This window comes from Rhinoraja longicauda, chromosome 17 (genome assembly GCF_053455715.1).
Source record: "Rhinoraja longicauda isolate Sanriku21f chromosome 17, sRhiLon1.1, whole genome shotgun sequence".
Classification (NCBI taxonomy): domain Eukaryota; kingdom Metazoa; phylum Chordata; class Chondrichthyes; order Rajiformes; family Arhynchobatidae; genus Rhinoraja; species Rhinoraja longicauda.
The window spans coordinates 46,534,379-46,546,220 of record NC_135969.1 but is presented as its reverse complement, the minus strand read 5'-3'; the positions used below and the strand labels follow the sequence as shown (position 1 = coordinate 46,546,220).

The window sequence follows — 11,842 nt, the reverse complement described above, 5'->3', positions numbered from 1 at the left end:
CACCCTTAATCAAATACTTTAAAAACTCCGCTTTAAAAACACAAAGACTTCACAGCCTCCATTGCCTTCTTTGGCAAAGGATTCCACAGATTCGCCACCCTCTGGCTGAAGAAATTCCTCCTCATCTTCATTCTAAATGTAAGCCCTCTTAACTCTTACATTACTGGGAACATCTTTTCCATGTCTGCTCTTTCTAGGCCCTTCAATATTCTGTAGGTTTCAATGCGACCCCCTATCATCCTTCTAAACTCCAACAAATACAGACCCAGAGCTACCAAATGCTCCTCGTACCCAATCATCCCAGGATCATTCTTGTAAACCTCCTCCAATAACACATCCTTCCTCAGATCTGGGGCCCAAAACGGTCTGCCTGGTGCCGCATAAAGCTTCAGAAATACATCCCTGCAGTATCTCTCAGCCATTTATCTTCTACTTCAGTCTCTTGTTGCCTTCCTCACTACATTTCAGGTTTAGTAACTGGTTATATAACCGTTTATTGCTTATTTAAGCTGTTTCAAAACCTTTTCTCCTTTACATATTGGCCTGAACGGTGATAATTTTACCTATGGTGTTTGAGATGGAAACATTTTAAAAGTGAAAGTATGTGCCAATCAATGACTGGGTACAGACAAGTGTGATAACCTGGATTATTTCAGTGAGTGTTTATAAAGAATCCCTGAGGCTTTGAACTTATTTGGCCCCAAGAACCTGATTAACTATTTTTTAATCTTCATCCCACCATTTAATCACTTGTTTCAAATCACCGACTTCCAAAGGCAATGTCTGCAAGGAAATAAACAAACCAATTTACTTCCAATTGAATTTAAAAATAAGAAACAGCCAGAGTCATGTCTTTGTGATCACATTTATTGACATAGCCAATAGGATTACCTTTACACAGATTTGATCCTTGAGCAATAAGCCTCTCCCCATGCTTTACACATTTGCTAGTCCAATGTCAAACATCTCAGTTTATAACACATTTAGCTTTGTGCTATTTTAAAAATCTTGAATTCAATTTAATTATAAAGAAAAGCTGTGTAAAGGTTTCTAGGCTGGCACACATGCATGTTACATTGTTTAGGCCAACCTACCACTAAATGATAATGCACATATAAAGAATACAGTACTGTGACATTGCTTCAAATAAATACCCACTTGAAGTATATCTTATAATGTAACTGAGCATAACTATACTGTAAAACGGGTTAAAAAACCATTCTTCCAGCGAACAGAAAATATCTTCCATAACAATGCTAAAATTCATCATTTAAATTGCACTTAATTTAATCTTATTTTAAATTTGACCTGATTTGTCAAAACCTGGCCTCAACAAACATGACCATTTTTACCAAGTGGCGTGGCTTGTTGATGCAGCATCTATTTTCTGTTTGCTGAATTTACACAATGATTACACGGTTGGTAAATTATGACTTAATACTTTCTGTCAACATACCAGTTACTTGCGACCATCACCAAACAAAGCTAAGATATAGATGACACAGTCTTCCGTACTGCAAACACAAATATGTTAATACAATTTAAATTGTTCGTCGGGAGTCCAAAGTCATTAGATTTGGTTCCCAAAATAAGTATCCCCTGAAATTGCATGAATCTGCATTTCTTAAGTATCACTGACAAAAGAGAATTTCATACAATTTATAAAATTAAGACTACAGTGGAAATTCTGTGCAAAAGGAAGGGGCTGTCCGTTGCACTTATTGCTCTATGCTTTCTTTGTGAAATTTAAATACTTTGCAAAAACATTATTGTAGGATCAAGCACTGGTGAAATTATCAAAGGCACCACTGGCAGAATTAACAAAAACAAGGCATGGAAACAGAACACCCCACAACAAATACCTTAGATATTACCTCTAGACGTACCAAGTTTGGCACAATAAACAAAATGAGAAATAATGATACAATTCCAATTTGGAATTTATTTGGCGCATCTTGTAGAAAATTCTGTTAAATCAATGATACTTGATTTTGTTTTAATAAACCCAAAAATCTGGCATTAGTTGGTAATATAACTTTATAAGTTTCTATTACCAGTACCAGAGCAAGTCAAGTTTTTTCCTTGTTACATTGAACTATTCCTAAGAATAATATCCATGAAAACCTCAGAACGCCCCTGGATTTTAGAACATGGCAGTTAACATCAGTAAAGAAACAAATTCAATGGAGAAAATGCTGAAGCACAAATCCCGGTAGTGTAATATTTAATTTGACCACAGGTTAAAAATAAAACCAACTTTTCTGCAGCATGCTGATGCAGAAATCTATCACATCAAAAAAAGACACTACCGGCAAGAGAGTTATCCACAAATCACAGCATTTTCTGCCATTCTAAGAATAAAAAGAAATATATATATCAAAAGTGCACAGGTATAACATCTGATTAAAAACACTGAATAATTGCAACAAAACATATAATACCATAACACCGTCTCAAAATTGTGTAATATTCTATAAAGCCTTAGGTTAATCAAATCACTGAAGTTTGCTTCAACACTTGTGAGTTTCTCTTCCTCCAGCAGCAACTTTAATAATGCTTTTGTTCATATTTGCAATTTTAATACAAAAATGCACCAAACTAACTGCCTTTACTATCTAGGTCTTTCATAGCCTTTTGTGCAACAAACTAGAGAAGCAATTTAAAAATAAACTGAATTCTTGGTCAGAAAGTCCTTCTCCAGGGACTATTTTATCGCTGAAAAAGGGAAGATACAAAAAAAATTAGCCAAAATTCTTATTAAAAATAAACTCTTGCACAAGGAGCAATTCACAAAGAATGCATAGCACAAGGTTTGCTAGGAATATTAGTCTATTAATGTATAGAGCAAACTGTTAGTTGTCTGAGAAAACGGCCATTTTGAATTATTTGTTAGCATAAAGTTTAATACAGTACGAGCCATTTATAGGAAGCTAACCTCACAAGTATTGAGTGACCTTATAGTGGTCATGCAGAGATCTCGTCACAGGAATCGGTTTACAGAGCCATTAGATTAGAAACATGCAGATCATTATTTGCAGGCTGCTAGGAGTAGCAACACAGCCAAATACAGCCAGAAGACAAACGACAGCCTGCTAACAGAGGTAGGCAATATATTGATTTCTCTTGCTGTGTATTACAGCCGTTATCTAACAAATGCATATCCCAAAATTTTCAAACTTGGACACATTGCCATGTCACAAAATCGGTTTATACTTCTAAAATACATTAAACATCTCACCAAGTAACTTCAAAAAATCTCATTTGCAAATTTGGTGATTGTTTACTTTTGCCATTACTATAGGGAAGCGTCTGCATCAAAAGGTTTCCTGAAACACCAGAATCTGCTTTAAATTGAGCAACAGTGTTTAGTGTCACATTCCTAAATGCTGGGTTGAGTTAAACCACTGGCATTTATTAATAGTTTAATACAATTAAGTAGATCAAAGGCCTTCAAAGAATTGTGCAGCATAAGAGACTGAAGCCGGATTGAATTCAACCAAGATCTCTTGTATACAAAATTTCAATGGCAAATACAACAAGCAATCGGGATTAAATTTTAAAATAATCTAATTAGTTTCAAAAAATATCATTAAATTATATCATCACAAAATTCTGCTTTAAGATGTTTTTCAAGTTCCCATACAGCTAAATACCACATACCAACCCACTGATAGAAGCTCCAGGGGCAACACAAGTCCGATTATTTCAACCATGACATCCTATCCCAATGCCAACAGCACAGGAATGAACAAAAATCATAACTCAACATACACAACTAAGTGGATTGTATAATCACTGCTCTCTAAGCAAAGTCTATTTAGTTTGTCTGCCCACATTATGGAGTTCAGGTTGTGACAATGCATTATTCACTGCATTCCAACCAATAGTGATTATAATTATATTTGAATAAAACTGAATAGGATTGCAAGAAATATCCGTAATTTTATGCTAGATTTGTTGTTAAAAGTGGGAAATGGAAAATTCTTGGTAATCCGAAAGAAAAAAGAGAGTCGAGATATTAAACCATTATAAAATATGATTGAAGATATGATTTGATAGTTAATCGTGAATTTTTCTGGGAACAATAACTAAGCATTGAATTTTCTTTTTGTTATTAAATCTAACTATTTGTGGGCAATGGTTTGGTGAAACAAAGCTGCATCAATCAGTGAGGAGAACGCAGGATTCAGGATAATTTTCTTGCAGATACAAGCTCAAGCATAAGTGACAGGTAAGACAGGGATTCATGTTAAAACATTTATTTATATGATGACAAGTGTATTTTAATGAAACTTGGTATACCTTCAGTCTCTTATGTATATATTCTAATTTGTGCTTATTTGCAATAACAGCACTGGAAGGCTGTGTATTTTGCAGAACGTGCATCTGAATCTGAAGCACATTGTTTTAAAATAAAAATGAACGTACTCATCTCTATTTTTGCAATTCTAGTCATTAGGACTGTTTCTTGTTCTACATTATTACAGAGAATGGGGAGTTCCACACTATCTGTGCTCATTTCAATAATAAATTCAAGACTACATTTTGAAGTTCACAGGTGCAAATACTAGAGGTATAAACAGTGAAGCAGTTCACGGTTTTTCTGAACACTGGTATATACAGAGAAATATATTAACTCAATCTCTTGCTTGGGATATCAATTTATTCACTAATGTACTCAAATAGCTTTAGTAAATAGAAAACTCCAAGATTTTAAGTAATCACAAATGTTCTTCCAAAACATTTATAAAACTGCACATCATTTTGGAGGATTTATTTTAGAAAGGAATAAATTTGCATATATCAAATACTGTAAACATGAGCAACATTATTAAATGGAGCTTTTGTCAAGAAGGTGAAGTGCAAATTAAAGCTGGGTGGAGGAAAGAAAAGCACATTTGTGCTGTACAGACTTCAGACTGTGGTGCTGGAGCAGCCTGACGAGAGGAACACACTCCCCCAAGATACCATGTTACCCACATAATCAACAGGTATCAAGATTAAAAAGCCCTATATCACAAGAAGGTTAGGCTACACTACTGCAGTCACTTCACATCCATGTGAATTAACAGTGAACACTCCAATACACATGAACTCGTGGCAACACGAGGAAAATGGGGCAGGGAAGCCATGTAGCACAAAGGTTACATCTATTTATTATCCAACATACGAAGCCCCTACAATGTCCCACCGTCAATCACAGTAGATTTTGTACTTCTCACTGCAATACACCTGGTTACCCACACTTACACCCTCTTGTTTGACAACACAAGAGCGCATGTGACTTACACTCGGGTTGCTCCCTCTAGTTTTGGTCCATGATTTGGTTCGTCCACGCTTGGACTGTTCATGGTCGAACTCCAAGTCCTCCAGCCGCTGTGTCAGTGCCAGTTTCTGCTGAATGGCCATGCGGAGAAGAGAATTCAGTGTTTTCTTTTCATCTTCCGCAGCGGCAAGCTGGCGCTGCATTTCATCAAGCTGGTTCACATAGTCATCGCATCTGAAACACAAAATTAATAACTGGCTACTTTCACAAAAATATAAAGTTAACTATTCTGTTAACTACTGCTAGTTAGGTTCTACTGTTCATTTATTTCAGTCGGTTTACACTGAAGCTCCACTGTCAAATGATTACGAAAATCAACATTCAATAAAGAAAATATTTAAAGCTTGATACAGTTACAAACAACTTAGTGTCTGATTAAATATCAGAATACATATGGCAATGCTGTAATTAATATGGCCTTGCATATATTAATCTGTAAGATGCCAAAAATACATTTCAATATTTATATTGCATATTACTTCACCACTATAAAAAAAAAGTGTAAAACTATTTTTTTACACAAGAAACTGAGATTACCCAGACACAAACACAAGATTAAAACTTGGGTATCAGATTGAAGAGAAAATGAATAATGAATCAGGTACCATAGTGCAAATACCTGACACGGTGCAAACCTCCAAATACCTTAAACAGATTACATTTAACTAGGTATTTACATTCACACCAAGTAACAGTAAAGACAAGACCAGATACGCTGAATTAATGTAGCAATAAGCAGTTATGAAATTGTATTGGAAATAAAACAGTAAAACAGATATTCCAATTCAGAGAGTCACCTACTGCTGCCTTATTATACCAGGCAACTTTAAAATTTACTTTCACTGCTGATAAACTTTTCTGACAATTACACGTTGATCAAATTTGGTATTTGACCAGTTATTAAAGAGAGATTTCAGCATTTATATTAGAATGTTCCATGGTAATTTGCTTTGTAGTTGAATTTAGTTTTTAACTTGATAAACGTATCATCACAATGACAGTCACTGTTGTACATAATCCAAGCACATAAATTCCTCCTTACAGTACAAGATGAATTAAGAAATCATGCATATAAAAATTGAAATTTAAGTTGAATGTGAATCTGTTTTTATTTTTAAAAGTACAGTTATAGCCTAAACTCCAAGGCACAGATACAGATCTCCAATCCTCAGGCTGTGCCAGATTTGCTTATCCCATCTGCGATAGCAGTGGTAAAATGACCAGCTGCACACCCAGTCGGGCAGCAATGTTTTAGCCTCCCACCTCAGTGGAACTGGTACCAGGCCATGCTTCACAGCCAGAGTATACTTTATAACCTGTACTACCAATACTTTGTCCGATTGTTCAATGTGGAATACCAATATATCAGAAGGAGGAGAGTAGATGATGATCAGGGTGTCCTACCCCATGTTTAACTAGATGCCATGGCTTAAACAGGGATTGTAGTGGAAGAGCCAACACATTGTGTGTGAGGTCCTGTGAGTAGGACTACATCAGGCAATTGCTTGATTAGCCAGAGACAGCCCTCCCTCTAAACGAGGTGGGGATTGCCACATTGACTGGGTTGAGCACACTTTGTCATGTACAAAACCAGCATCAACAATGCTATGTGGTCTCACCAATATTATCTATTTTCTGTTTTTTAAAAAGGGACAATAAGATGACGCTGGAAGAACAAAACAAAAACAAAGTACAGAATTACTCAGCAGCTCCTGCAGTAACAATGGAGAATCAACATTTCATGCCAAGACCCTCCAGAACAATCATCCAGCTGGATCTGCACAATGCTCCAGCATCTGGACTTTGCTTCTATTTGAACACAGCAGCCATTGCACAACTGAGTGGCGAGGAGTGGGTGACATTGAGCATCGGCTAGCTGAAGGCGGCTGATCTTCCCTAAAGTTCATTGATGAATAAGATCTTTTTTTTTTAAAGGAAAGTTCTAATGGTTTTGTGGTTATTATTACTAATGGCCTTATTTAAAAAAATCTAAAATATTAACTGAATTTAAGTTTCAGTTGGCCGGGTGGCATTTAGCCCGACTGCTACAGGGTGTTAGACTAAGCCTCTGGGTAACTGAATGCCGGTTCTGGGGCAGGGGCAATCTATCATGGGCACCTTACCATTAAACTAATTACTTGGATTATCCAGTTTAAAACAATTCCAGGGCTTCAGAAACGTCTGAACAACCTTCTGAACAATCCTCAATTTCTTCTCTCACAAGCAGGTAAGCTTTGAGACACTGCTAACTGGCTAGGTTGGCACCCAGTTGTACACCCGTCAGCAAATTTTGACCCATGGAATACAATGGAAACAAATGTCAATGTGTATGTGAGATCAAACCTGGCATTTAAGACAGGTATAATTGCTGGCACCCAAATGGCAAATCTCTCATTTTCTATGAACAGTGGGATTTAACATGAAGCTTTGGAGATAGATATATTGAGAAACCTAATGAAATTAAATCTTCAATTAGGAAAAAATGCTTAAACCCCTTGTGAGCTCTTTCCCATCCTGCTGGTCAAGTGTTGGTCACGAGAAGTCACCTTGCAATGGGTGCTGCTAATTCAAGTACTCATCACAACAAATGATCAGGTATTTTCAGGTAGGTTTTAACATAAATTACAATGTATAACCTAGCACCAACTACAATTTATGCTGCAATATTCCAGGAATAGATTTTAACTAATTAAATTACAAACCTTACTTTGAAGAAGAATGGAAAATTAAAATCTGAATTTCTTGGTGTAACCAAAATTACTTCAGATTTTCCTGCTTCATCATGTGTGCACCATTAGTGCTAAACTGCTGTTATAGTAGCTGGAATCTACAGTTCCTGGGTATGGCTATTACTAATTATACTGCAATTTAGGTTAAAAGTGCAAGAATCTGCTTTCAGACTTAATTTGTTCAGTCCTACACTCATTGTGTGGTCCTTTATAAAACTACAATTACTTATACATGACTGTTGCTGAGGAAGCATCTCCCAGGATAAAACAATTCCATAAAAGCAGCAAATTAAAAATCTAGTAACTCTAAATATATGTTAATCATTTTATAAATATCAGAAATTTCCATTATTTTTGCCCAAAAAATTGTTAATTTGGCCAAATATTTATTGGTAAGTGAAAATTAATGATTTTTTCTTTAAAAAAAACTATTTTAAATTGTTGACTTTTTGAAAAACAATTTGCTTCTGACACAAATATTTATTAAAATATGTACTGGTTGAGGTGACCTCAGAAGAGGATGAAAACAGAGTGCAAAGATAAGACGATTTCTTTCAGCCATTAGGAAGCCAAAATGGAGACTTTGTCGCAGATGGATTCCATAATAAAGCCAGCAGAGGGCAGTAGAACTTCCACAACTCTCACACTACAGTACAAAAAGCCAGCATGCAGTCACTGCAGCATTTGCAACACAAGCCGCAGAAATAAACACCTGCATTTATCCTACCTGATCAATCTTTGTGGAGTTTAATAACCTGAAGCATAATAAATTATGTATGGTTAGAAGAAGAAAATCTCACTGCGAAATTAAAGATTTCAGCAAATAAGGTGTTCCTTCAGTCCACTTAGCCACAGTCAGCTCCACGTCATACCACAAGTTCACCTTCCTACACCCTTTAATATTTCCCAGTCAATATAGCAAATTGTAATCAGTACCCATGGCTGTGACAAAGAATACTAGAAAAATAATTGTCAAAGACTTATTTTCATCAATAGTGCTCATTCAAACTGTAGGTAAACACAAAATGCTGGAGTAACTCAGCGGGTCAGGCAGCATCTCAGGAGAGAAGGAATGGGTGACGTTTCGGGTCGAGAGCCTTCTTTAGACTGATGTCAGGGGAGGGGGCGGGATAAAGATAGAATATAGTAGGAGACAGGATGACAGTGTGAGAACTGGGAAGGAGGGGAAAGAGAGAGACAGAGCAACTATCTGAAGTTGGAGAAGTCAATGTTCATACCGCTGGGGTGTAAACTGCCCAAGCGAAATATGTGATGCTGTTCCTCCAATTTGCACTGGGCCTCGCTATGACAATGGAGGAGGCCCATGACAGAAAGGTCAGTGTGGGAGGGGGAGGTGAAGTGCTGAGCCACCAGGAGATCAGGTTGGTTAAGGCAGACTGAGCGAAGGTGTTGAGTGAAACGATCGCCAAGCCTGCGTTTGGTCTCACCGATGTAGAGAAATTGGCATCTGGAACAGCGGATACAATAGATGAAGTTGGAGGAGGTGCAGGTGAACCTCTGTCTCACCTGGAAAGACTGTTTGGGTCCTTGGATGGAGTCGAGGGGAGAGGTAAACGGACAGGTGTTGCATCTCCTGCGGTTGCAAGGGGAAAGTAACTGGGGAGGGGGTGGTTTGGGTGGGAAGGAGTTAAGGAGGGAACGGTCTCTGCGGAAAGCAGAAAGGGGTGGAGATGGGAAGATGTGGCCAGTGGTGGGATCCCGTTGGAGGTGACGGAAATGTTGGCGGATAATTTGTTGTATATGACGGCTGATGGGGTGGAAGGCGAGGACAAGGGGGACTCTATCCTTGTTACGAATGGGGAGAGAGGAAGCAAGAGCGGAGTTACTGGATATAGAGGAGACCCGAGTGAGAGCCTCATTTATAATGGAAAAGGGGAACCCTCGTTTCCTAAAGAATGAGGACATCTCTGATGCCCGAGTATGGAACACCTCATCCTGGACGCAGATGCGGCGTAGACGAAGGAATTGGGAGTAGGGGATAGACTTTTTGCAGGAGTCAGGGTGGGAAGAAGTGTAGTCCAGATAGCTGTGGGTGTCAGTAGGTTTGTAGTAGATGTCAGTCACTAGTCTGTCTCCTGTGATGGAGATGGTGAGATCCAGAAACGGTAGGGAGATGTCGGTGACAGTCCAAGTATATTAAAGAGCAGGATGGAAATTAGTGGTGAAATTTATGGTCAGTGAGTTCTGCACAGGTACAAGAGGTAGCACCAATGCAGTCGTCAATGTAGCGGAGGTAGAGTTCGGGAATGGGGCTGGTGTACGTCTGGAACAGGGATTGTTCGACGTACCCGACAAAGAGGCAGGCATAGCTAGGGCCCATGTGAGTGCCCATAGCAACGCCTCTGGTTTGGAGGAAGTGGGAGGAGTCAAAGGAGAAGTTGTTAAGGGTAAGAACCAGCTCTGCTAGGCGGAGGAGAGTGTTAGTAGATGGGGATTGGCTGGTTCTACGGTCGAGGAAGAAACGGAGGGCTTCAAGACCATCCTTGTGGGGGATGGAAGTGTAGAGTGACTGGACATCCATGGTAAAGATGAGAGAGTGGGGGCCTGGAAACCGGAAGTTATTGAGGAGACGGAGAGCATGTGAGGTGTCTTGGATGTAGGTATGGAGGGATTTGACCAGGGGGATTGGATGGTGTCGAGGTAGGTGGAAATTAATTCGGTGGGACATGAACAGGCAGAAACAATGGGTATGTTTTCAAACTGTATGCTTCCTCTATTACTAATTAGTACTGACTACTGATAGAAGTTGGGAGGCCACGTTGCAGTTGTACAAGACATTGGTGAGACCGCATTTAGAATATTGTGTTCAGTTCTGGGCACCATGTTAGAGGAAAGATATTGTCAAGCTTGAAAGGGTTTAGAAAATTTATGAGGATGTTGCCAGGACTAGAGAGTGTGAGCTATAGGGAGGAGTTGAGTAGGCTAGGTCTCTATTCCTTGGAGCGCAGAAGGATGAGGGGTGATCTTATAGAGGTGTATAAAATTATGAGAGGAATAGATCGGGTAGATGCAGAGTCTCTTGCCCAGAGTAGGGGAATCGAGGACCAGAGGACTTCAAGGTGAAGGGGAAAAGATTTAATAGGAATCTGAGGGGTAACTTTTTCACGCAAAGGGTTGTGGGTGTATGGAACAAGCTGCCAGAGGAGGTAGTTGAGGCTGGGACTACCCCAACATTTAAGAAACAGTTAGACAGGTACATAGATAGGACGGGTTTAGAGGGATATGGACCAAGCGCAGGCAGGTGGGACTAGTGTAGCTTGGACATGTTGTGGTCAAGTTGGGCCGAAGGTCCCGTTTCCATACTGTATCACTCTATTTGTCAACCTATTAACTCTATCCCTTTCAGTCTGTAGAACAAGCCAGGATAGGACAATGACAATATACAATGAGAGAGCAGGGAGGGAGGAGAATTGGGAAAAACTGAAACAGTAAGTAGCATGGGGAGGTGTAGATGCAACAAAGGCCATCTTTCCAGATGATTCACTGCCTGCTCTCAGGTTTTTTCAGAATGGGGGTGACAGCAGCGATTTTGAGGGATGGCGGGATGATGCCAGTGGACAGGGAGGAGTTTATTGTTGCAGTGATAAGTGGAGAGAGAGCAGGAAGGCAGGCCTTGACAAAGCTGGAGGGGATGGGGTCCAGAGAGCAGGTGGCAGTTTTTATTCCTGTGAAGAGGTCAGAGAGGTCGGTGGTGGAGACTGGGGAGAACTGAGGCAGGGGTTGACAGGATAAGGGGGGGCAGGTGGTTTGAGGGGGAGCAGGTGCG

The 11,842-nt window shown here is 39.2% G+C and overlaps 1 protein-coding gene across 2 annotated transcripts in view; it reads right to left on the bottom strand.

Annotated features, from left to right (window-relative positions):
* Positions 1-853: 853 nt before the first annotated feature.
* The window catches only part of LOC144601977 (protein bicaudal D homolog 2-like), a 62,269-nt gene continuing 51,280 nt past the window's right edge, over positions 854-11,842 (bottom strand). The window contains exons 7-8 of one of the 2 annotated variants that reach the window (XM_078414653.1): positions 8,783-8,810; positions 5,359-5,500 (exon numbers count right to left, since the gene is read on the bottom strand). In XM_078414653.1, coding sequence (XP_078270779.1) covers positions 5,492-5,500; positions 8,783-8,810 — 37 coding nt within the window. In that variant the 3' untranslated portion in view covers positions 5,359-5,491. Of the gene's footprint in view, positions 5,501-8,782; positions 8,811-11,842 lie in introns of both variants that reach the window. The other variant, XM_078414652.1, reaches the window with a different exon arrangement.